The following is a 26,824-nucleotide window of genomic DNA, read 5'->3' as shown; positions in this document are numbered from 1 at the left end:
CCCCACATGGATGAGCAAAAGGAAAGTCATTTTACTACAACAAAACAGGCTGGAATATACTCTCTCTTTTTTTTTTTTTCAAATGCAATTTTCTTGAGATATATTCACATATCATATAATCATCTAAAGTATACAATCAGCGTTCACAGTATCATATAGTTGTGTATTCATCATCATAATTTTTAAACATTTTCTTTACTCCATAAACAATAAAAATAATAAGATGTGGGTTATGAGAGAAGGAGGGAGCAGGGTTTGGGGAGGAAATCAGGATTTTTGTTATGTACATGTTAAGTTTTAAGTGCCTATTAGATTCTAATAGCAATGTGGAGTAGGCAGTGGGACACAGAAATAGAGAGTTCAGAGCAGGGGTATGGGCTGGGGATGTACATTTGGAAGGCATCAAAATGTAAATGGTACTGAATGAGACCACCAAGGGAGTGAATGTAAATATACAAATGTCCAAGAACTGAGCCTGGGGCACCCCAACATAAAACTGTTCAGGGTAACCTCTGTAGAGGACACTGGCAATGACTAAATGCTCAGCCTGAAGTTGTCTAGAAATGTGTTGTTTAGAAATCGGTGATGGAAAAAGGATAAAAGGGACAACGAGAGACAGTTACTTTCTTTTTTTCTTTTTTTTTTTTTATTAATTAAAAAAATTAACTAACACAACAATAGAAATCAATCCATTCTACATATGCAATCAGTAATTCTTAATATCATCACATAGGTGTATGGTCATCATTTCTCAGTACATATGCATCGATTTAGAGAAAGAAATAGCACTACAACAGAAAAAGAAATAAAGTGATAACACAGAGAGAAAACACAAATAAAAATAAAAAGTACAAAAATATATAAGAGAAAAAAAAAACAAAACAAACAAAAAAAAAACTATAGATCAGATGCAGCTTCATTCAGCGTTCCAAGATAATTACATTACAATTAGGCAGTATTGTGCTGACCATTTTTTTTTTTTTAGACGTCATACCATTCTACATATGCAATCAGTAATTCTTAACATCATCACATAGATGCATGATCATCGTTTCTTAGTACATTTGCATCGTTTTAGAAGAACCAGCATTATAACAGAAAAAGATATAGAATGTTAATATAGAGAGAAAAAATAAAAGTAATAATAATAAGAACAAAACAAACAAAACAAAACAAAACAAAAACCTATAGCTTGGATGCAGCTTCGTTCAGTATTTCAACATGATTACTTTACAATTAGGTATTATTGTACTGTCCATTTTTGAGTTTTTGTATCTAGTCCTATTGCACCGTCTGTATTCCATCAGCTCCGATTACCCATTATCTTACCCTGTTTCCAACTCCTGCTGAACTCTGTTACCAATGACATATTCCAAGTTTACTCTCGAGTGTCGATTCATATCATTGGGACCATACAGTATTTGTCCTTCAGCTTTTGGCTAGACTCACTCAGCATAATGTTTTCTAGGTCCATCCATGTTATTACATGCTTCACAAGTTTATCCTGTCTTAACGCTGCATAATATTCCATCGTACGTATATACCACAGTTTGTTTAGCCACTCGTCTGTTGATGGACATTTTGGCTGTTTCCATCTCTTTGCAATTGTAAATAACGCTGCTATAAACATTGGTGTGCAAATGTCTGTTTGAGTTTTTGCCCTTAATTCCTTTGAGTAGATTCCCAGCAATGGTATTGCTGGATCGTATGGCAATTCTATATTCAGCTTTTTGAGGAACCGCCAAACTGCTTTCCACAGTGGTTGCACCATTTGACATTCCCACCAACAGTGGATAAGTGTGCCTCTTTCTCCGCATCCTCTCCAGCACTTGTCATTTTCTGTTTTGTTGATAATGGCCATTCTGGTGGGTGTGAGATGATATCTCATTGTGGTTTTGATTTGCATTTCTCTAATGGCCAGGGACATTGAGCATCTCTTCATGTGTCTTTTGGCCATTTGTATTTCCTCCTCTGAGAGATGGAGAGACAGTTACTTTCAATATAAAATTTAAAGAAAGGTACTTTGAAGCTGATGAAATGTTTAGCCAAAATACCCAAACGGTAAGGATTGCTGCTTTCCTCGTAGCCATTGTCATGGGCAGATGGTCCAAATGAAATTGCTATTTTTATTTTTAGTATAGTATCCTATCACTAGTCATGAATTAATACACGATAGCCTCATGTATTTAATGTGGTGAGTAGAATATTTTGATTGACTGAGCACTAAGGGCTAACCATTTCTTTTTTTTTTCGTTCTACATATATTATCAGTAATTCACAATATCATCACATAGTTGCATATTCATCATCATGATCATTTCTTAGAACATTTTCATCAATTCAGAAAAAGAAAAAGAAAACAGAGAAGAATTCATACATTCCGTACCCCTTACCCCTCCCTTTCACTGATCACTAGAATTTCAATCTAAATTTTTTTTAACATTTGTTCCCCCTATTATTCATTTTTATTCCATATATTTTACTCGTCTGTTGATTAGGTAGATAAAAGGAGCATCAGACACAAGGTTTTCACAATCACACAGTCACATCGTGAAAGCTATGTCATTGACAATCATCTTCAAGAAACATGGCTACTGGAACACAGCTCTACATTTTCAGGCAGTTCCCTCCAGCCTCTCCATTACCTCTTGACTAACAAGGTGATATCTATTTAATGCGTAAGAATAACCTCCAGGATAACCTCTCTACTCTGTCTGAAATCACTCAGCCATTGACACTTTTATTTTGTCTCATTTCGCTCTTCTCCCTTTCAGTCGAGAAGGTTTTCTCAATCCCTTGATGCTGAGTCCCAGCTCATTCTAGGATTTCTGTCCCATGTTGCTAGGAAGGTTTACACCCCTGGGAATCATGTCCCATGTAGACAGGGGGAGGGCAGTGAGTTTGCTTGTTGTATTGGCTGGAGAGAGAGGCCACATCTGAGCAACAAAAGAGGTTCTCTTGGGGGTGACTCTTAGGCCTAATTTTAAGTAGGCTTGACCTATCCTTTTTGGGGTTAATTTTCATATAAACAAACCCCAAGATTGGGGACTCAGCCTATTGCTTTGATTGTCCTCACTACTTGTGAGAATATCAAGAATTCTCCACTTGGGGAAGTTGAATTTCCCCCCTTTCTCACCATTCCCCCAAGGGGACTTTGCAAATACTTTTTTACTCACTGTTCAAATCACTCTGGGATTTATTGGGGCATCACTCTGGACAAACCTATAAAATCTTATGCCCTATTGAAGGTTCCATATGCTTATGGTGTTCAATTAAGCTGTCCACATAAATTATATTAGGAAATGCACTAGTCAAAATATAAATTTTGTACCAAATAAACATTTTTTGCTTTAGTCTCACACATAAGTTAAAAATTTTAAATATTAATTACCATCTGTTTTCAACACCCTGCAGTAATGACATTCCTTTGTTCTTCCTCATGCAAAACATTTTTAAATTTGTACATTTAGTCACTATCATTATACACTCTAGGCATTCCTAGATTATAAGGGGTTAACCATTTCTATAGTGAAATAAGCCACAGTAAGAGTGCCCTGGGAATTAAAGATGGATTTACCTCTTATTGTATAATATTTGGAGGGGATTATTTCACATGTCTAAAGAATAATCAGAAAATAATCACCATATGGTTCCCTTAAGTAACAAGCTGTCCATTGTGCATTTCACTTATAGTTTTTGACTGAAAAATAACTTTTTAGGTTCATTTTGGATATGAAGTGGATCCACCAGTGTCTTTTGAAGGTAGATTGGGAAAACATCTTTCAGAATCTGTGAGTTCAAGGAAATAATTAAAGGGACTAAGGACCTTGGTTGAACGCTTCTTTGCAAAAAGAAAAAAGAAAAAACTTTCTAAACAATCTGCTCAATTAATCTGTAAACCTAAAACTGTTTTCAAAAGTCTGTTACTTTTTTAAAAACTCCTCAGAATGAAAAGTAACACAATGATAAGCAGGCGCCATTGATTTGGGAGATAAATATTTTTTTCCCAGTCGAAAAGCCCAGGATATTAATAAGACAGGCAATAACAAATGTTGAGGATGTGGGGAATTTGGAGTGCTCATAACATTGCTGGTGGGAATATGAAATGGTGCAGTTGCTGTGGAAAACACATTGGGAGCCTCCCCTACCCCGCCCATGAAGTTAAATATAAAACTACCATATGACCCATTGAAAACATATGTCTGCACAAAACTTTGTACACGATGTTTCAGTGTTTCCACTGAAACTATATGCCTAGATTTGTCTACACAAAACCTTGTACATGATTGCAGCATTATTCATAATAGCCAAAAGGTAGAAACAGCCCAAATGTCCATCACCTGATGTATGGATATATAAAATGTGGTATATCCATACAATGAAATATTATTCAGCTGTAAAAAGGAATGAAGTACTGATTGATGCTACAACAAGGGTGAACCTTGAAAACATTATGCTAGTTTAAAGAGGTCAGACAGCCACATATTGTATGGATTCCATTTATATGAAATAACCAGTATAGGCAAATCCATACAAAAGAAAGTAGATTAGTGGTTGTCAGGTGCTTGGGGAAGATGGGAAGGGACTGCTAACAGGTACAAGCTTCCTTTTTGGGATGATGAAAATATTCTAAAGTTAGATTATGGTGATGGATGCACAACTTGTAAATATATTAAGAACCATTGTAATATGCTTTTAAGCAGGCGAACTTTATGATATGAAAATGATGTCTCCATAAAGCTGTTTTAAAAACCCAGCATGTTGTAGAGGTTCAAAAAAAGCAGAAAATACTGAGAGATCATTCTTATCCTTGGTGAACTACAAAATAGGTTGTGGTCCACATGCCAAGAATGTGGGGTTTTTAAATTAAAACCCACTAGAAATAGGGCAACCTCTTTATTTGTTCTAAGAGTTCTAAAGGAAGGAAGGCCTTTGTTTTAGCTAGTCTTTGTTAATAGGGGAAAAACAATTTTATCTTTTCTCCCTTAACATTTATAAAATTCTCACTGCTGACTGACAGTAAGGACCTGCCCAAGTTGGGATTACTAGATGCTCTGTTGTTCGTGCAGAGATTATTTTCTCCTTAAACTCTAAACCAAGTATAGATAATCCTTGATATCTGTATCTATTTTGTATCAGTCTCTGAGACTTTTTAAGTTTTTATTTATTATTAGAATAACTTTACAAAACGAGTCTCCCAACTATTTACATTTCTTTATAGCCTCTTCTGATCTCTGATATAAATATGCAGTTTTAAGTGTTATTATCTTTTGATTTAGTATTTTTCTCCAAGAGCACAGTACATTATGAAGAAGTCTCTTGAAGATCATCTTTCAGATCTTTTTACAGAATGAACTTATGTTCTGCTACTCTAATATTCTCAAAGACTATATGTAAACATAAAATGTGTGTCTGAGACTGGTTTGTACAGGAAACAGGACTTTGCTTCTAAAAAGCTTTTATGTATACTTTCATGGAAAATCCTCATTGTTTAACCATTTGGGGAGCATAAATCGTTGAATAGATCATGTCTGTGTATTGTCTATAATGACTGAAAAGCACATAAATGTAATCTACTTTGAATTTTGTAAACAAACAAAGAACAAAACTGTAGGTTATCCTTGTCCTATCCATCTCAAGTTGTGTGTAAGTGCGCACACGTGTATGCGACAATACATTGTAAAGGACAGAAATTACTTTTAAAAAATAAAAGAAAATAGAGACCTGAAAAAACCCTGAAAACATCAGCATGTGGTTTGGCTTGATTAAGCTGCTATGTTAGGATGACCAGTGAGGGATTTCAATGAAGCTGCTTGGTAACAAAATACAGACTGGTTCATATTAAAACCAGATAATCATTTGGCTATTTTCTTTTGGAATGAGTAAATCCATCATGTTCCCAGGTTCCTGAAGCTCAAACAACTGACATTTCTGATCAGGAGATACTTGAGTATTGTTCCAGGTCTGAAGGGATGTCATGATAAGGTCTGTAGGCCATATAATAAAAAACATTTTCAACATTTTTCTTTTTTTTTTCTTGAGAGGATGGAGACAATTCATATAATAATAATAGCTAATACTTATGTGGTTTTTATTACATGCTAGATACTGTTCTAAGTGTGTTATGCTCATAAAATCCTGTTTAACATCCCAACCACCCTGTGAGTATTCAGATGAGAAACTGAGGCACGGAGAGATGAAGTACTTTGCTACTAGTGATGGGCAGAGCCTTTTCTCTAACCCAGGTAATCTGACTCACGAACCCATGCTTACAATCACTACACCAGAAGTGTACTGCTTTAGCCTGGCCCAATCTCACTTAAAGTTTATGACAGGGGAGTAGTAAAAAATATTGATTTCAGTAATTCGCCTATCTTTATAGCAGTCTGGGAGAAGGAAGGTCAATAGTTTTTGCGGCTGGTCACTCTTTGACACTTACCTGTAATACTGGATTTAGATTCTTTTCCTGGAGAATTGTAACTGTGAAGCTATTATTTTATCTCCACTTTCTGCTGCTTCCCTTCTTCCCTCTGTTGACCTTTCTCCACGACCTCCCTCCTCACTCCTCCACCCCTTCTTCCTCTAGTCTAGGTGAGCATAGCTGACTAGATTTGGCATACAGGGTTCAGAAAGACAGTCTTGCTCTGGGCTATGACACACCAGAATAACTTGAACTTGTACCTGCTGTATGTTATACCAATTATTGAATACCTTGAAATATTGGCACAGATGCCAGTTAATTCGAAATTCTAAAGTTTGGGCATGGAGCTAGACTTGTGGTGACCTCTTCCCACTCTCTCCTCCAATGCAAGGAAGTATATTGTTAAGTTTGTAAACAAATTTATAGGAGGAGTGATTAAACTACAAAGAAACTGACTGTAAATAATTCCTCTCTATTCTCTAAAGCATATCACTTAAGAGTGATCAGCCTCAGCAATTAGGGAGATCAGCTCAGGCTCTCAGCCCTGCATGATTTTAGTCTTTCCAGTGTCCTGGAGCAGATGAATCCTGCCAGCCCCATTGGGTAGATGGGGTTTGGAAAGAAACAGGAATTGCTTTGTCTATCAGTATTGTTGTTAGCCTAGCCAAAGTCAGGATATTACATATAAGTTAGAGTCATAAAATTGCTTCAAAAATTTTTTTTACAAACATCTCAGTCAAAGTGGCTATATTAATCATTATCCTTGAAGTTTCACTGTAAAGGATATTTCTTCTATTCAGTGTCTCAGCATCAGACTTCAGTTGTTTTTTTTCCGGCTGTGCTTTACCCACTGTAAACACTCTTCATGCATCCTTGTCTCCCGCATTTATTTAATAAGTAAGAAAAACAATTTAACACATTCATTGAATAAGAGTCCTAAGAGACCTGGTAATCTTAAAGGAATAGTTGGATTTTGGGATAAGAAATGTTTAAATTGTGAGTCTGTTTTTCACATTTGAATGGCCATAGTTGTTCAGCTCTTAATTTCTCGGTTTATTTTGTGTCTGTGTGTGTGTGTGTGTGTGTGTGTGCTGTATGGTGGGGGTCATATTTCATTCTTTTTTTCCATCTGATTATCTTGTTATTGCAGCATCATTTGTTGAATTTTTTTTTTTTGGAGGGGGGAGGTGGCGGAATGCATAGGCTGGAAATCAAACCCAGGTCTCCCACATGGCAGGTGAGGATTCTCCTACTGAACTACCCTTGGACCCCCTCGGTTTGGTTTTTATCCCTCCTTTTTTTAACCACTTCTATAGATGACATGACGCCAGTTTCCTTTACTTTAGCAAGTGCTTTCTTATTTGCTGAATGGCTCAATGGACAAATCTGCAAAACAATACTACAGGTGGTAAAAACACATTGAACAGTTTTGTGAGACAGCACTGCATTTTACTGGGCCTGTGACTATGTTATCTCAGCGAGTTTATCAGCTTTTTAGTGCCTTAAAGTCAACACAATTGAGACAGAACTGGAACGGATAGAGGTTTATTATAGTAAATGGGAAATATGATCCAATCGTGGGATTTCTGGGAAACATACAGCACATAAGAATAAACACCAACAGTTAGACAGGGAGATCAGCTCAGGCTCTCAGCCCTGCATGATTTTAGTCTTTCCAGTGCCCTGGAGTAGATGAATCCTGCCTGCCCCATTGGGTAGAAGGGGTTTGGAAAGAAGCAGGAACTTTGTCTATTAAAACAGACTCTTGAAACCCTTGGCAGGTGCGTTGTTCGTTTCTAGGACTCCTCATGAGAAGGCTCTTTGAGCCCAGTGGCTGATTATGGACCCAACAGCTTGTAAATCCAGTGGACATATGGCTGGATAGTAGCATATTAAGCTTTTATCCACTTTACCCTGCCACAGTTGATCCATTAGGTGGAGCCCATCTTTCCCTTTCCGCAAAGCTGTGAGACTAGGGCTTCCAGGCTTCAAGTGTATCAAGGCCTGCCTTCTAGTGCCACATAACAATGGTTTCATCTTCTCATGCCTACTGAACATTTCGTGGTATTACACAAAACAACTACTTTAGTGGATTTTAAGGGTAAAAACACACTGAAATTGCTATCTGGATATCACTGTGCTATACAGATGATGGAGTTGCTTACTCAGTGAGGAATATTCTTAAACTGCTGTGTCCCATTTGTCCAGATTTTTCCATTTGCAAGAGGCAGATAAACTCTAGCCACAGAATGTATCAAAAGGTTTCCTTTTGTAAAACAAACAAATATAAACACTACCAGATAACTCCCTCGACGTTATTTATGCTTTCATGAAGCCATGCATATGCCCTGTGGCAGCACTTTTATTTCTATGAGATATTTATATCAGTGTGGTCTGTTCATTTATGGCACATTTATGATTTCTCTTAGCAGATATCCTAGAAAGCATTATACCTCAAGAAACGCTGGCAAAAAAAATGAATCAAAATTCTTATATATGTTAATACTCTGATCTAGTACTATCGCTTTGGAGAATTTTTCCTAAGGAATTCAACAGATTTATACACAAGTGTGTTTACAGTGGTTTTATAACAGCGAAAATTTGAGAATGACCCACATGCGCAACTAGAGGGAAATGGTTAAAATTTCATAAACTCATGCTGAAAAAACATGGAACCATTATAAATCATGTTTTTGAAGAAGACAATGTCATGGGAAATTGAGTACAATGTAAAGCTAAGTGAAAAAATTAGATAAAAGAGAATAAAGGTGGTCACCTCTGGATCTATTATTATGGGTGCCTTTATGATTTTCTGTATTTTCAAAAAATTGCACAATGAACAAAAATTACCTTTATAATCAGAAAAGAATAATAAACAATATACATGCATCTATGTATATGTCTAAGGAAAGTCCCAGCAAAGCTTGGGAAAGTTTTAGCACCTAGCTCTCAATAAATGTTTGTGGGTAGGTAGATAGACAGATGGATGGATAGATGGGTGGGTGGATAAATGAATGAATGATAGTTTACACTTATAGGCTCCACTATGGAGTTTATAGGACTGCATAAATAACAAATGGTGATTTGTTAGTTTAAAGGAGAAAATTCCAGACCAGTCATCAGTTTGACGGGAGGCATGGAAGGTAGAGTGTGTGTGTGTGTGTGTGTGTGTGTGTGTGTGTGTGTGTGTGTGTGTGTGTGTGTGTGTGTGTGTGTGTGGAGGGGAGGGTGTCACAAAACAGATGATTGGCTGATGGTAGCCAAGAAATTATGGTCTGGCCCTGAGTCCTAGGCTGCTCTTGTTGCCCAGTTATTGACATCATGTTTCCTCTTGCTCTATGAGGATCCTTGAAGTATCTCTTGTGCCTGCTGTTTTCATCCTGGTCTCCATTCAGGTTGGCCACAGAACATAATGAGAATGAAATCAAAGTCATGAGTTTAATTTCCATTGGAACCACTTAACACTTCTCTTTTAGAAGGAAGATATTCTGAAACTAACTCTGGCTGGTTTGGTCTCAGAGATGTGGCTTATTAGTCATGTGGATAAGCAGAAGAGTATGGGTAGATCAGGGCAACTTCCCTCCAACACTTGTGAAATGACTCACAGTATCCCTGGCTATGTGTTCTTATATTCTTAACAATAGTCCTCTGAAATGGAGGTGCAAAATACATAGTTTTAGCTCCTCAGCAAATTAACATAAAGCTTAATCATGCCAAAATTTTTTTTCAAACTAAATTTATTTTAGCATTTGTTCCCCCTATTATTTATTTTTATTCCATATGTTCTACTCGTTTGTTGACAAGGTAGATAAAAGGACATGTCACAATTTTTATGGCAAGCTTCACTATAAGCTGTTCATGGAAATTATAAATGGGACTGATTGACCTACATCCTATCCTAAGACGTCTTAATATCATTTGGATATTTTGTTCAAAGTGCTGGACAGAATCTGGCTTCTTTGCAAATCCATTAGGAGACAATATTGAATATGTGAAGGAAAGCGAAATGTTTCCCCTCCAATGCATTCTCTTATCTGTGAAGGAGCCTGCGTCAAAGCCATTAGACTTTTGCCTGGCATTCTGTTTCTTTGCTCTTGGTGGTTTATTCAACACAGTGTTCATAATTGGGATTACTCTTAAAGCCGAGTATGATAAGGATATTGATACCTTTTTTTGCATCTGCTCTGTCTTGGTATTGTTAAGGTATTAGACTTACTGTTGTCTTTTTCAATTTGTCACCTGTCATCACTCATTTTTTAAAATCTTAGGAGTTGAGGAATTTAGAGTTTTGAGCCTAATTGTCCTTGCCCTGGAGGTCATAATATCTGAATATAATGAACTCCCTTAAATTGGTCAGCTGACTGCTTTATTCTTCAGGATTTTCAAGGAAAAGGAAGAGAACTCACATTTTTTGAGCACTTACAATGTGCTGTTCTTTTACTAGGCATTTTTACATTCATTATCTGGGTTAATTTTCACTATAACTGTATAAGGTAAGCCTTAATACTCCAGTTTTACAGATGAGGAAATTCTAGCTTTGAGACCTTAACTAAATCATAATTTGAACACTGCTCTGTTGGACTTCAAGGACTGGGATTTTCTACTACACATACTGACTCCCAGGGATAGCAAGGTTTCTTAGCTGACCCTAATAGACTGATCGCTTAACTTCCCCTCAGCTCCTGCCCTTCTCCTGTAACTTAAGTAATTTTTATTCTACTTTATGGTCCCTTGGCGGGATCAATCCTTTTCAGCAAGACTAGGAAATAAAGCCACTTTTGAACTGCCAGTGAGGAGGGTGTTGGTGTGAGCCTGCTTTAGATTCTGTCCAATTACCCAGTTACAGTTTGTATTTTACCCAATTCCCAGTGACTCATAACCCAACCCAAGAGTGAGCAATATTCCTGGTATAACTGTTACTTCCTGGATGCTCAGTACTTCAAGGCACATTGGGTTCCATTATCCACTTGAGACCCAAGAAGTTCTTCCGTTGTAGGAACAGAGCATACTGTTGTGAAGCAAGCACGTTCCTTCTTGGGCCAGAGCGGTAATGGTAAGCAGAGCAGTTGCAAAAAGATCTACCAAAGGAGGGTTGATGTGTGTTAGAATAGATCACTGTGAAACATGTCATTTGGGGCTGGAGGGAGAGGGTGAAGGATAGGGAGAGGGAAATTTTCAAGAAATTGAAAGGGATGATCATTATGCTCTGAGCCACTGATGAAAGAAAGTTAGGAGTTAATCCAAAGCTAAAGGGAATTAAGAAAACTCAAGTGCAAAACATCACGGTGTGATGTTATTCCTTAGAGGAGAGGATGACTGTGAGAAGAGTTTTGAGATTTGAATGAAATTTTTACAAGGGCCTCTTTGAATAAGCCATTGCATATAGGACTTAAATAATCCTCAAGCCATCACTTTAGAGATCTGGAAGGGTGAACCCTTTTCTGCTTTTCCTTGGCCTTGTCACAGTGGCCCAGAGACCCCAGGGCTTGGCTTTCCTTGAAGTCAGTCACCAGATTCCACTTCACATCTCTTAGCTTGGCCTTTCCCTACCAAGGTTGTTTTGGCACCACATTCCAGACAAATCAGTCTATACTGTTTCTGTTTCGTCTTGCCCTCTTTTGCTGTCAACTCAGCAGCTTTATAGGGAGATGATCCATTTTAGGGCCTTGAAAGCCAAACACTCAAAGAATCTGCTGTGGATACCAGGAGATTGGGGAAAGGGAAGCTCAGGAAGGCCAGGTTCCTGGGTTTCCTCCCCATTCTGTTCTTGAGTGTCTGCTGTCAGGGTTGCCCAGAGGGAGCCTCAGCATAATTGCCAGCTGCCAACATAGTCATTTTCTGCATCCCACAGAAAGCAGGATGAGGTACTTGCTCCTCAGCTGGTCTCCTGTGCCATTCTGGTGACATCTCCTGGAGGGACAGAGTTTTTAAGGAAAATGAAAATTTGGAAGTAAATGGAAGGTCTAGCTCTGAGGAGCAAAGTGGGCCCAAGGTGGAGTGCATGGCAGCACCTGCATTTGTAACCACTCCTTTCCCCTCTTCCCTCTAGTGTCTCAGGATTTGTGGTCCATCCATTGTTATCAGCAAGGGGCTACAAGTGACATATCAGGCCAAATGAGGGTAAGGGCCATCACAGACTTCAAACAGTGGTTGATTGGGAGGGGATAACAGAAATAATTGCAAGATTGGCTATTTCCCAAAGAAACACTGTTTTGAGCATCGTGAGGTATGGGCAGAGACAAACTTTGAACTCTAATTTGGGTTCCTACATTTTATGCAAACTTACTATATAAAATCCCTGATTCATACCACAGGTAAGTGGTGGGGGAAGAAGGTACCGGGATTCTGCACTTTACCAAAGCAATCACTATAGGAAATGGTTAAAAAGAACAGAACTTCGTTTCTCTAGTGCTGCCCTGTCCAATATGGTAGCCACTAGTCATATATATGGCTATTGAGCATGTGAAATGTGGCTGGTCTCAATTGAGACATTTTGAAAGGGTAAAATACACCCTGGATTTCAAAGACTTGGTATGAAAAAAGTATGTCATTTAAAAAATATTTTATGATGTATTGAAATGATATTTGGGATATGCTGGGTTAAATTAAGCAGTAAAATTAATTTCACCTGCTTTTTAAAAACACCTTTTTAACATGGCTACTAGACGAGTTAAAGGTATATGTGGCTTGCATTATATTTCTATTGGACAGTGCTGCTCTGGTGTATTCAAATATAGGATTTGAGTTATAAGCATATTTTCAGTAGTGCATTTCTTGCTATAGGTAAGGAGACCTATATAGGAGAAACAGGCCCATTTCAAAATGGACAGAGAGGAATAGAGGTAAGTGATTATAGAAGAAAGTCTGGACCCTGCCTTAGTTACCTCCCAGCTCAGGGTTGAGGTCAATTGCCTGAGGCAAGTACTCTCACTTTCCTAGCTCTGTCTGATCTAGTTGGGGCCCAGAGAGGGGAGGGGGAAGGCACTTAGGAACATCTCTGCCCTTACCGTCTTAGCCATCAAGTTGTGAGTGGGAGATAGTGACGATGTGACAGGAACTTTCCCTCGGCCCCTCTGGGCCACCATCTCTGGCAGAGAGAAGGTGGAGGAATGAGGTGAGCCCCTTCTTCATTCCCAGGGCCATCTGGTAGAGCTGCTGCCGTACCTCCTTCTGCCAATAGGCATAGATGAGTGGGTTGAACAGGGAGTTGCCCACACCGAGCAGCCACAGGTACCGTTCCAGCACTGGGTAGAGTTGGCACTCCTGGCAAGCCACCTGCACAATGCCAGTGATAAGGAAGGGGGCCCAGGACAGAGTGAAGCTCCCAATGAGAATCGTCACAGTGCGGAAAGCCTTGAAGTCACTGGGTGTCCTTGGGGGCTGGTGAGTTCCGGCCGCAGCTCCCACGTGCTCCATTTTTCGGATCTGCTGGTTGTGCATGGAGGCAATCTTGAGCATGTCACAGTAGAAGAAAACAAAGAGGAGCACGGCCGGGAAGAAGCCCACACAGGACACAGTCAGTATGAAGCGGGGGTGAAACACAGCGAAGAAGCTGCAGTATCCTTTGTAGTTGGTCTGCTGGAATATGGGGACTAAAAGCGGGAGGAAGCCAATGAGGTAAGACACCAGCCAGAGCCCTGCAATGCAGGCCCCAGCTACAAGCCCACTCATGATCTGGAAGTAGCGGAGGGGCTGCTTGATGGCAAGATACCTGACAAAGGCGATCAGCATGACTGTCAGGACTGAGGCAGCTGAGGAGGAAGTGACAAATGCCATCCGGAAGCTACACAGGGTCTTCTGGGTGGGCCGAGCAGGGCTGGAGAGCTGGTCTGTGACTAGGCCAGAGATGGCCACGCCAATCAAGGTGTCAGCCACAGCCAGGTTCAAGGTGAAGCAGAGACCCACACCATCGTTCTTCTGGATCGACAACAGCAAAACCACAGCCACTAGTGCGTTAGCAGCAATGATGAGAGAGGACAGCATGGCGAGGATCACTCCAAATGGGAAAGAGGCCTCCATGTCTTGAAGATGCAGAACTTCTGTTCACCAGGGCATGCTGACTTGCCAGCTCAAATTCTTACGTGCCAGAGGGGAGGGAACCGTGGGTTCAGAGCTTCAGCACAATTCTGGCCAGTGCTGGCAGTCCAGGCTGGGAGCTTGCCATCTTTGGGATCCCGTGGGTGGTTAAGGATCACTCACTCCCTTCTTTCGTCCTCATCCTCCTGCTTTGCGGGCTCTCTGAAGGCAGCAATCCCAGTGCAGAACTCCCCCTGAGCCCTGAGTTAGTCCCTCCCCCTCCAGCAACCAAGTTACTAGACAACTCCCAAGTACCTGTACACCATCTCGTCACACTCTCTCCCTTCAGTGATGCTTCAGGAGCTTGGTTTGGGGGACGTTCATCAGGTGTCTGCAACAGAAGGTATAATTGATTCTAAGCACACTTCTTCTTCCTCCATAGCTTGACATTATCTCAAATTCTAATTCTCTCACCATGTGCAGCTTTCCCCCTGTTTCAGAGCCTTTGGAACTCAAATTGTTGAGGATTCAGAAGGGTGGGGAAAAACAAGGCAAAGAATTGTCAATTGCTGTCATTCTGTTTTGAATAAAGCCCATTTCCCTGAATAAAGCTGCTGTCTGTTGGGTATACTCACCGAGAACATTTTTTTTGCGCCATGTTCCACCTGGTCTTTGTGTCGTGAGTAGAGGCTGCCAGGCTTGCCTTTCTTGATCTTGAGGAACTGAGGTGTCTCTGGGGAAGGAGGAGAAGAGGAGATGGGCTGAGTTCTGGGATGTGTGTGCTCTAAGGTTTGGCTGTGGAATTTTCCATTTTCCCAGGATAGGACTTGTAGGGATTAGGCCAAAGGGCAGAGGTGTAGCTGAGGCAGCTGACACTCAGGGAGGGTGGCTGTGGAGGTTAGTCCTGTTTTAGGTTGTATATCTATTTGCTCAGGGACATTAGAACTAACCTTTTGCCTGGTACTCTCATCTTGGATACCAAGAATAGAGGGGTGGGGAGGAGAGCGGTTAGAAGCTTATTTACTCAGTTCAGGTGAGAGCACAAATTGGAAAGGTTAGTGTTTTAAGTGAGGGAGTGGACAGCAAGGTGCACAGTTCGAGGCAAATATTATATTCCAGGATGTTTTGACAGCCCGAGAGTGCCTTTGGCAGATGTCTCTTCCACAAATGATCAGAAAGGCTGTGTCGTGGGGGCTTGTTATTCTGGTCGCCAGCCTGAGAACAGGTCTTACTCTTTGGTGCACCCATTAGGAGGCTAATTCCAGTTGCTTAGCACCTGAACTAATTTTATACCTGGACCTCAGATGAGCTTTTGTTTCCCCAGCCCAACCTCTAGTATGGAATTCTGCTTGGAGTTAAGCTGGCTCTTTTCAAACACATGTTCAAACGTTAGAGTACATCAGGATCACATTTAGTACTTGTTAAACTACAGATTGCTGGGCCTCATTCGCAAAATTTCACATTCAAAAGGTCTGGGGTGGACCCGAGAATCTGTATTTACTACTGCTGCTGGTTTGGGGACCCCACTTTGAGAATCACTGGTCTAATGCAATGATTTTTTTCCCCTCCGGGTTCTGCCATACATTTTAATGTTAAAGATCAAATTATTATTATTATTATTTAATTTATTTATTAATTTAAAAAAATTAACAAGCCAAATAGAACATTAACATATATAATCAGTAATTCACAATATCATCACTTAGTTGCATAGTCATCATTTCTTAGAACATTTGCATTAATTCAGAAAAAGAAAAAGACAATAGAAAAAGAAATAAAACGGACACAGAAAAGAAAAAAAAGGTTATACCTACCATACCCCTTACCCCTTGCTTTCATTGATCACTAGGATTGCAAACTAAATTTATTTTAGCATTTGTTCCCCCTATTATTTATTTTTATTCCATATGTTCTACTCGTTTGTTGACAAGGTAGATAAACGGAGCATCAGACACAAGGATTTCACAATCACACAGTCACATTGTGAAAGCTATATCATTATTCAATCATCTTCAAGAAACATGGCTACTGGAACACAGCTCTACAGTTTCAGGCAGTTCCCTCCAGCCTCTCCATTACATGTTGAATAACAAGGTGATATCTACTTAATGCGTAAGAATAACCTCCAGGATAACCTCTTGACTCTGTTGGGAATCTCTCAGCCATTGACACTGTGTCTCATTTCACTCTTCCCCCTTTTGGTGGAGAAGGTTTTCTCAATCCCTTGATGCTGAGTATCAGCTCATTCTAGGATTTCTGTCCTACATTGCCAGGAAGGTCTACACCCCTGGGAGTCATGTCCCACGCAGACAGGGAGAGGGTTGTGAGATTGTTTGTTGTGTTGGCTGGAGAGAGAGGCTACATCTGAGCAACAAAAGAAGCTCTCTTGGGGGTGACTCTTAGGCCTAAATTTTAAGTAGACTTGACCTATCTTCTGTGGGGTTAAGTTTCATATGAACAAACCCGAAGACTGGGGGCTCAGCCTATAGCTTTTGTTGTCCGCACTGCTTGTGAGAATATCAAGAATTTGACTTGGGGAAGTTGAATTTCTCCCTGTTCTCACCATTCCCCGAAGGGGGCTTTGCAAATACTTTTCCACTCACTTATCGAATCACTCTGGGATTCATCGGGGCATCACTCTGGACAAACCAACAAAATCTCATGTCCTACCTGAGATTCCAAGTACTTATGGTGTTCGATCAAGCTATCTACAAAAGTTATATTAGGAAATGCACTAGTCAAAATATAAATTTTATAACAAATAAACATTTTTTGCTTTAGTCTCACACATAAGGTGACATTTTAAAATATTAATTACCATCTATTTTCAGCACCCTGCAATAATGACATTCCTTTGTTCTTCCTCATGCAAAAACATTTTTAAAATTTGTACATTTAGTCACTATTATTATACACTCTAGGCCTTCCTAGATTATATCATCTCAATCTTTACCATCTATCTTTCTTTCTGATTTCATTTATGTCCCCAGCCCTCCTCCCTCTATCATTCTCACATGCAGCTTCATTCAGTGTTTTAACATAATTATATTACACTTAGGTAGTATTGTGCTGTCCATTTGAGTTTTTGTATTCAGTCCTGTTGCACAGTCTGTATCCCTTCAGCTCCAATTACCCAATATCTTACCCTATTTCTATCTCCTGATGGTCTCTGTTACCAACGAAGGATTCCAAGTTTATTCACTAAGATCAAATTATTTTTTACATGCATATAGTATGAATAGTTTTCCCCACATGGGAATAATGATTATAAAAAGATGACATACTACATAGGTTGTCTTTTTTAATTGAAAAACTACAAACTCCCTAGTTATATTTCTCCCCCAAACCACACACTGATTAGTAACTGCATTTCTAGCCAACATATTCAAAGCTGAGAGAATTAAAAATACAAACACAAGTCCTCAGATCCAATTAAAAATGTTCACTCAGAACATTTACCTCAAACAGCCTTTCTTCGGTTTGCAACTCATGAATAAAGATGAACACTTAGTTAATTCTACGTCAGAGAACTTTTTCCAAGTTGTTTTTATTTCCAATGCCAAATTTTAAAAGGCCACTAGACTGACGTTACCTGAACGGGAAACTAGGCAAAAAATGCTTTACATAAAGAGGGAAAGCCCAAAATGCTATGTCTAAAAAGAACCCACAGTTCAGTTTTATTCAGAGCAAAAAAAAGTTTTTCTCTCATGCTAGAAGAAACTCAGCCATAGGCTTGGAATCTGTACTCAAACTACACATCGAATGAGGACAATATTCTGCTAATACAATTGATTTGCTGCTGCATAAACAAAGCAGTGCAGCTAGTATTTGGAACAATCCTTACGTGTGTGTTACAGTGTCAGGCACACTTCACTTCTCTTTACACCACTGGTTCTCTCTGTGTATCTGGGCTTCCTCCTCTTCAGTAAAGTCGTTTTTAATATTGAAGTTCTTGCAAATCTCCTTAGGAGTTTTTTTCCCCCTTGATCATATTGGCAACGGTCTTGCATGTAACTTCAGGCAAACCCTTGATGTCTAAGTCGTTTGCAGCCAGAATAAGTTCAAAAAGTGTCCCCTGGCAACTTGCAGGAATTCTTGGTCCCAAACAGGGCTATCATGTATTCGATTTTCTTTGTTCTCATCATCATCAGGAGGAGGAGGGGCGTCTTTGTGGTGGGTGCACCGATGAAGGACATTTTTAAAACATTGCTGCATTAACATTGGGTAGAGGAACTGGGTCATCATCTCCTTCATCATCCGTCCCCAAATCTTCTAACATGATCTTCATAGTCACAGATTGTTTGACAATTTGCATGTCAACTTCAAACATCTTCTCCATCAGAACTCTGCACCTTAATTGTAGGCATGGGGTTTGGTCTCAAGGAGTCAGCGGGCCAGAGGCTGATGCGAGTTGGGTGGCCCTAGCACAATAAGAAGGAAAAAGCAGAGAACAAGGCTACTCTAGTGCAATGTTTTTTAAAAAGAATTGTATTGTGGTAACATATATTAACATAAAATTTTCCATAAAATAACAAAGTTTTAACCATTTTTAAGTGTGCAATTCAATGGCATTAATTTCATTTACAGTGTTGTGCTACCATCACTGTAGCATTCCAAACTTTTTAATCATCCCAAGCAGAAACTCTGTACCCGTTAAGCAATAACTCCCCCCTCCCCCCTCCTCCTCTCATCCCCTGGGAACCTCTAATCTGCTTTCTGTCTCCATGAATTTGCTTATAGCGGGTATTTAATATAATTGAAATCACAGTGTATTTGCCCTTTTGTGTCTGGCTTATTCAATTAGTCTAATGGCGTCAAGGTTCATTCATATTATAGCATGTATCAGAATTTCATTTCTTCTTATGACTGAACAATATTCCTTCGTATGTTTATACCTCATTTTGCTTTTCCACTCATCTGTTGATGGACTCTTGGGTTGTTTGTATCTTTTAGCAATTGTGAATAATATCATTATGAACACTGGTGTACAAGTATTTGTTTAGGTCTCTATTTTCAGTTCTTTTGGGCACATGCGGAGGAGTGGAATTGTTGACTAATGCAGTAGTGCAATGGTATTTTAAAAAATTTTTGTTTTAGTAACATATATACAGCCTAAAACTTCCCCTTTTAACCACATTAGATGCATAATTTAGCAGTGTTAATTCATTCACAATGTTGTGCTACCATCACCATCATCCATTACCAAAACTTTTCCATCAGAGTACAATGGTCCTTACTCTTAGCTGTACACTGGAATCACTTGTAGAACTTAAAAAAATATATTAATATTTGGGTCTTGCCCCAGGAGATTCTAATGTAATTAACTGAGGTGTGGCCTATGCATCTGTTTTATTTTTAATGCAATTATATTGAGATATATTCACACACCACACAATCCCTCCACAGTGTGTTTCACAATATCATCACATAGTTGTGCATTCATTATCACAATCAATTTTAGAACATTTTCATTACTCAAAAGAAAAGTAAAATAAAAAACCAAAATATCACGTATCCTTTATCCCCCTCTCCCCCATTACTGGCCACTAGCATTGGTGTGCTACGTTTGTACTGTTGATGAAAGAATATTAAAATATTACTAACTATAGTCCATAGCCTGCAATAAGTACATTTTCCCCCATATAGCACTTTATTATTAACTCCTTGTAATAGTGATGCACGTTTGTTGTAGTTCATGAAAGAACTTTTTAAATATTTGAAATGTCGATCACAGGCATCGTCCACCACAAGAATCGTTGTTTTATAAGCCCTATGTTTTAACCTTTAGCTTTCCTTTTAGTGACATACACAATTCTAAACTTCCCCTTTCAACCACAATCATCCCCACAATTCAGTGCTGTTAATTACACTCACCATAATGTGCTACCACCACTATCCATTCTCAGACATTTCAGTTCAACCTACTTAAAAATTTTGCACATATTAAACATCTGCTTTCCATTCTCTAGTGTCATTCTATCTCCCGGTAACCTATATTCTAGATTTTATCTCTATGGTTCATATTAATGAGATCATATAATATTTGTCTTTTTGAGTCTGGCTTATTTCACTCAGCCTAATGCCCTCAAGCTTCATCTGTATTGTTGCATACTTCAGGACTTCATTCCTTCTTACTGCTGAATAATATTCCATCGTAAGTATATACCACATTTTGTTATCTATTCATTGGTTGATGGACACTTGGGTTCCATCTTTTGGTAATTGTGAATAATGCCACTATCAACATTGGTATGCAAATGTCTATTTGCGTCCCTGCCTTTAGATCCTCTGGGTATATCCCAAGTAGCAGGATTGCTGAGTCGTAAGGCAACTCTATACTGAGCTTCCTGAGGAACCGCCAAACCATTTTCCATAGCAGCGGTACCATTTTACAGTCCAACATCAGTGAATAAATGTTCCTATTTATCCACATGCTCACCCACACCTGTGGTTTTCTGCTTGTTTAATAGTGGGCTATGCATCTGGGGTTTTAAAAGTTCCCCAGGTGATTCTAATATGCAGCCAAGTTTGAGACGCACTCTCTGTGCCAGTTTGAAATTATTATGTACCCCAGAAAAGCGATGTTTTAATTCTGATGCAATCTTATGGGGGCAACCGTTTATTTTAATCTTGATTCAATACTGTAGGGTGGATACTTTTGATGAGAGTATCTCCCGAAGCTGTGGTGTACCCAACTGTGGGTGTGGCCTTTTGGTTAGATAGAGATGTGACACCGCCCTTTCAAGGTGGGTCTTGATTAGTTTACCGGAGTCCTTTAAAAGCGGAAACATTTTGGGGAAAGCGCTGAGCCGATATAGATGTTTGGAGACTGAGACAGAAATAGCCTAGGTGTTAAGCAATGACTCACAGAAATAGCCCAAACCTGCAGAGAAGAAATTTCTGGCCCCACCACATGCTAAGCTAAGAGATGAAACCCAGAGTTGTGTGCCAGAGGAGCTAAGTGAATACCCACAGACGCTTAGAGAGGAAATCACTGGCATCAGAAGCTGGAAGCAATGGGACAATGAACAAGGACCAGCAGACACCAGCCATGTACCTTCCCAGATCAGCCTTCCTTAAGCCAAGTTATCTTTTTCTGGATGCCTTAGTTAGGACTTATTTATGGTCTTAGAACTGTAAACTTTAACTTATTAAATTCCCTTTTTAATAGCCTTTCAATTTCTGGCATTTTGCTTTCCAGCAACATTAGCAAACTAATATACCCTCCAATGGCAAAAATGCAGGCTCTGGAAACAGACCACCTGGGTTCCATTCTCATTCCCACCCCCCCAACCCTGTAACTTTGATTGGACAAATGAATCGAACCTGGGTCTCCCGCGTGGAAGGCGAGCATTCTACCTCTGAACCATCCATGCGCCTTTTTTCTTTTTTTTTTTCAGACTCTGCATTTTAACAACTCCCTAGGTGATCTGTATGCACATTAAAGTTGTCATTTCCTCTCTCCCAACCTCAGGTGCTTGATTCTATTAGTTTCCTATTGCTGCTATAATGGATTGCCACAGATTAAGGGGCCGAAAACCACACAAATTTACTGTCTTGCAGTTCTGGAGGTGAGAAGTCTGAAATGGGTCTTACAGGACTAAATCAAGGTGACAGCAGAGCTGGGTTCCTTCTGGAAGATCTAGGGGAGAATCCAATCCTTGCCTTTTCTAGCTTCTAGAGGCCACCTGCATTCCTTGGCTCCTGGCTGTATGATGCGGACCTCTGCTGCTGTCACATCTTCTCTGTCTCTCATCCTCCTGCTTCCCTTTTATCCATACTCTTGTGATTGCATTATGCCAATTCTAATAATGCAGGATAATCTTCCCATCTCATGATCTTTCACATGATCACATCACTAAAGTCCCTTTTGCCACATAAGGTAACATTCATATGATCCTAGTATTAGGATGTAAACATTTTTGGAGGGCTGATCATTATTCTGCCTTCCATATCAGTACTCTCTGCTGCCAAGTCTCTTCCCCTCCATCCCCCACCAGGTGCCCTTCTCAGTCTACTCTCCTCTGGCCCATGCTCTAGTATAGACATCTCTTTCTTTTCTTTTAGTCACCCAAATGTTCCTGTTTTCTATCGTGGCCTCTCAGGAACCCACAGCTGATTCAAACTAATCTGGGTAGCCTTGGAAAATAGTGAACTCCCTGATGTTGGAAGTATGCAAGCAGCGGCCAAATGCCCATCTTTCCTGAAGGCTTTGGAGGGAATTCCTGCAGTGGTACAAAACACAACTGCTCCCATTGAGTTGTCTTTCAGTCCCTACACTGTTTATCTATTTTTAATGGGTCCCCGGAAATCTTTTCTGTCCTTGATTTTCCTCCCTTCTTTTTTTTTTAACCTCTTCCTCCCCCTGCTGTGTTTCCCTTGATCTTTTCTATCCCCTTTGCCACAGCACCACAGGGTTTCAGCTGTGTATCTTAGGGGTGTGCCCATTCTGGGAGGTCAAGTCCACAGAGAACAGGGTCAGTCACTGGCTCCTTCCTGGGGGGTTGGTGGTTGGTCCATATAGTCCTACTCCACTGGAAAGGAGTCTGCGAAATGGTGCCTCTCCAAGGCAAACAAAGCAGGAGTGAGAAAGGGAAGGAAATCTGCGGATAAGAGGGATTATTCTCTGGTTCAATGATCCCGCAGTAGTAACGGTGGCTGTCAGCAATGCTGCAGCTATATGCTTTATCCACACCAAGGGCATGGAGCCCAGGGCTGGAGATTTCAGCTGCAAATGGGACTGAAGGAGGAGGCAGGCTTCAACAGAGCCTGCCGTCGGAGCCCAGGCTGCTGGGTCAAGAGCTCTGGGAAGGTATCCAAGCCAAGTCACGCCTGATTTCTCATGGTTCCCAGACCAGCCCCGCACACCTGCCATGGTTTAGCTGCAGTCTTCCCAAAGGACAAAGGCAATAGTGACATTACAATCTCTTGCTGAAATAGGCTGAGCTCCCAATCTTGGGGTCTGTTCATCTGAAACTTAACCCCACAAAGGATAGGTCAAGACTACTTAAAATTAGGCCTAAGAGTCACCCCCAAGAGAACCTCTTTTGTTGCTCAGATGTGGCCTCTCTCTCAGCCAACACAACAAGCAAACTCACTGCATTCCCTGTTTCTACACGCGACATGACTCCCAGGGGTATAAACCTCCCTGGCAATGTGGGACAGAAAGCCTAGAATGAGCTGGGACTTAGCATCAAGGGATTGAGAAAGCCTTCTCGACCAAAAGGGGGAAGAGTGAAATGAGACAAAATAAAGCATCAATGGCTGAGAGATTCCAAACAGAGTCGAGAGGTTATCCTGGAGGTCATTTTTATGCATTAAATACATATCACCTTGTTAGTCAAGATGGAATGCAGAGGCTGGAGGGAAGTGCCTGAAACTGTAGAGCTATGTTCCAGTAGCCATGTTTTTTGAAGATGATTGTATAATGATATAGCTTTTGCAAGGTGGCTGTGTGATTGTGAAAACCTTGTTCTGATGCTTTTATCTATGGTATGGACAGATGAGTAAAAAATATGGATTAAAAAATAAATAATAGAGGGAACAAATGTTAAAATAAATTGGGTAAAGGGAAATACTAGTGGTCAATGAGAGGGAGGGGTAAGGAGTAAGGTATGTATGAATTTTTTCCCTCTTTTTATTTCTTTTTCTGGAGTGATGCAAATGTTCTAAGAAATGATCATGATGAATATACAACTATGTGATGAAAAAAAGAATGTTCATATTGTATGTTGATTGGTTTTATTAATAAAAAAATCTCTTGCTGAATGACTAAACTGGTACATACACTATTGTGAAATATTATGCAGCAGTTTGAAAAGAATGGGATAGGTTTATATGGGCTGACATGGAGAGACCTCCAAGACATATTGTTGATTAATAAAAGCAAGGAACATTAATATGCAGAGTTTGAGCATGCTTTTGAAAAAAAGCCAAAACCCCAAACAGGGGGAAAAAGGGTAAAAAAAAATTGGGTAGATTGACATACTAAGGGGCAGTGAGAGGGAGGGGTAAAACGTATGGGATGTATGAGTTCTTTCTTTTTTTCATGTCTTTTTCTGGATTCTGGGGTGATGCAAATGTTCTAAAAACGATGATGGTGATGAATACACAACTATGAGATATGATATTGTGAGCCACTGATTGAATACCATGTATGGACTGTACGTATGTGAAGATTTCTCAGTAAAAATATATATACTTTTAAAAAGTTTTGAGGAGCGGTGCATGGGTAGTTCAGTGGTTAGAATGCATGCCTTTCATGCGGGAGACCCGGGTTCGATTCCCGGACCATGCAGCCCCCCCAAAAAGTCTTCAAGACTCTCAAAGTGGGTAACAGTCATGTGCTGCATCTCTGGAAAGGCCCAGCATCCCTGTGCCATCTTCTCAGCAGAGCTCAGAGGGCCCCTGTGCTGGATGTGGGGGTGGAGGCCTGTAGGATCCCCCGTCACCAGGGAAAGGAAGCGCCCCTCCCCCCACATCTACTGATTTGGATTGTGTTTCGGGCACTTGCCCTGCAACATGGACCTCTGTCACTTCAGTTTCTCATCTCTGGTTGCTCCTAGGAGAAGTTAACCGTTTGACCTTTTCCAGTTCCTTTTTTTTTTTTTTTTAATTCTGTGGGTAGAAGGGTGTATTCAATAACATACAGCATGCTAATTTTTTTTTTTTTTTTTGCATTGGCAAGCTACGGGAATCTCCGGCATGGCGGATGAGAATTCTGCCAATGAGCCACCGTTGCATCACCCCATGCTAGTTTTCTTTTATATAGTGCAGAAACGTATAAAAGAAAAATTAAAATATTGTTCCCACTCTAGAGATAACTGCTGTTAACAGTTTGCTTTGTGTCCTTCAAGGCTTTTTTCCTATGGTTATGAAGTGTGTGTGTGTGTGTGTGTGTGTGTGTGTGTATGTGTGTAGAAGTGGTTCATATGCTATATTCATTTATATATGAGGCATTTATAGTCATACAGTACAGTTAATATCCTAATAAAATGAGAGCCCACCATAAGAAAAAAACAAACATATGCATGTATAAATGGGATTGGGGTGTGTGAAGACTTGACTGTCACAATACTTTAAATCTTTTTCACTTGTATATTTTCACAGTGAGAATGTGTTCAAGTAATTAAAATATTTTCCTATACCAGGCACCATTTTGCAAAGGGCCTTTCCGGACCACACACACGCACAAAATGTATACACATTCACACACACACACACACACACACACACACACATAAATTTTTTGCTTTTCCCCATATGTTTTTTTTTTTAACTTGGCTGCAGTTGTAGAGAGAGATATGCATGGATTGGGAGAAATAATAGGGGAGAATAGGGTAGGAGAATTGTATTATTTGAGACTTTAGTCTCTTTTTGGATGAGAGGCACTTTCAGGAAACAGCACTGGATTTTTGGGGCATCTGAGTCTTCATGTAGCAAGAAATATACCAGCTACCATTTATGGGGCCTTAAAGTGACAGATACTGTGCTAAATATACAACACAGATTCTCATTTAATCCATATAACAATTCTACAATGTAAGTATGATCAATACCTCGGTTTTCCAGATGAAGAAACCAGGCACAGAGAAAGGGTGACTTATTTGCCCAAGCTTGAAAGTAGTAGGTGTTGGAAATATACAGACAGGCCAGCAGCTTATGTGGGAGCTGTGGACAACCACCAAGAGTTTGTCCAGTCTCACATCGACAATAAGAGACTACATATCATCCTCTTATCTTGCCAGTTTGTGCCTCGGTGCCTTTGCACATCTATTGCCACTGACTTTCAAGTTTCAACGTTACACTTTGGGGTTTTTCAAAGATGGGTCTGCTGAGAACAAGCAGAAGCCTTTCTTTGGCGATAGAGCCAAGTGATCCAAGGAGTAGGATCATTTTTATTCTGAGTCCAAGGAAATGCACACATCCGGACTTACCTCTCTCTCCATTTATCTTTCCACTTCTGCTTTCTGCTCTTGCTATTACCTCTGTAATTTAGCATGTTATTATCTTTCACCTGCACTATTGTAGCCTCTTAACTGCTCATCCCATCTTTCCCCATACTAACGTCTCCCACCCCACTATGTTTACAGAGTGCCTACTCAGTGCTGGTTACTGTGCTAAGAGAGAGCTTTTTATATATTCAAGTAACACTTTGTGAACAAGGTGTTGTTATTCCCATCTTACCAGGGAAGAGGCTGAGGCTTGGAGAGGTGAAGGGACCTGTCCAAGGTTACCCAACTAGGAAGGGGTGGCCGAACTGGGATCAAAATGCAGTTCTCCTCATTGGTCCAATGGCAGAATAATGGCCCCTCAAAGCTACCCATGTCCTATCCCTAGAACCTGTGAATATGTGATCTTACATGGCAAAAGAGACTTTGCAGATGT

At 40.0% G+C, this 26,824-nt stretch overlaps 1 protein-coding gene and 1 pseudogene across 1 annotated transcript; both read right to left on the bottom strand.

The window, feature by feature from the left end:
• Positions 1-13,432: 13,432 nt before the first annotated feature.
• On the bottom strand, positions 13,433-14,753 carry GPR119 (G protein-coupled receptor 119). The gene has a single exon (XM_077145421.1). It carries the CDS (start codon positions 14,438-14,440, stop codon positions 13,433-13,435), a length of 1,008 nt encoding a protein of 335 aa, XP_077001536.1. The 5' UTR covers positions 14,441-14,753.
• A 3,554-nt stretch (positions 14,754-18,307) lies between these two features.
• Positions 18,308-18,804, bottom strand: LOC143670871 (S-phase kinase-associated protein 1 pseudogene; annotated as a pseudogene).
• Between the last annotated feature and the right edge of the window lie 8,020 nt (positions 18,805-26,824).

The sequence above is a fragment of the Tamandua tetradactyla genome, chromosome X (genome assembly GCF_023851605.1).
Source record: "Tamandua tetradactyla isolate mTamTet1 chromosome X, mTamTet1.pri, whole genome shotgun sequence".
Classification (NCBI taxonomy): domain Eukaryota; kingdom Metazoa; phylum Chordata; class Mammalia; order Pilosa; family Myrmecophagidae; genus Tamandua; species Tamandua tetradactyla.
This window is presented reverse-complemented; position numbering and strand designations above follow the sequence as displayed.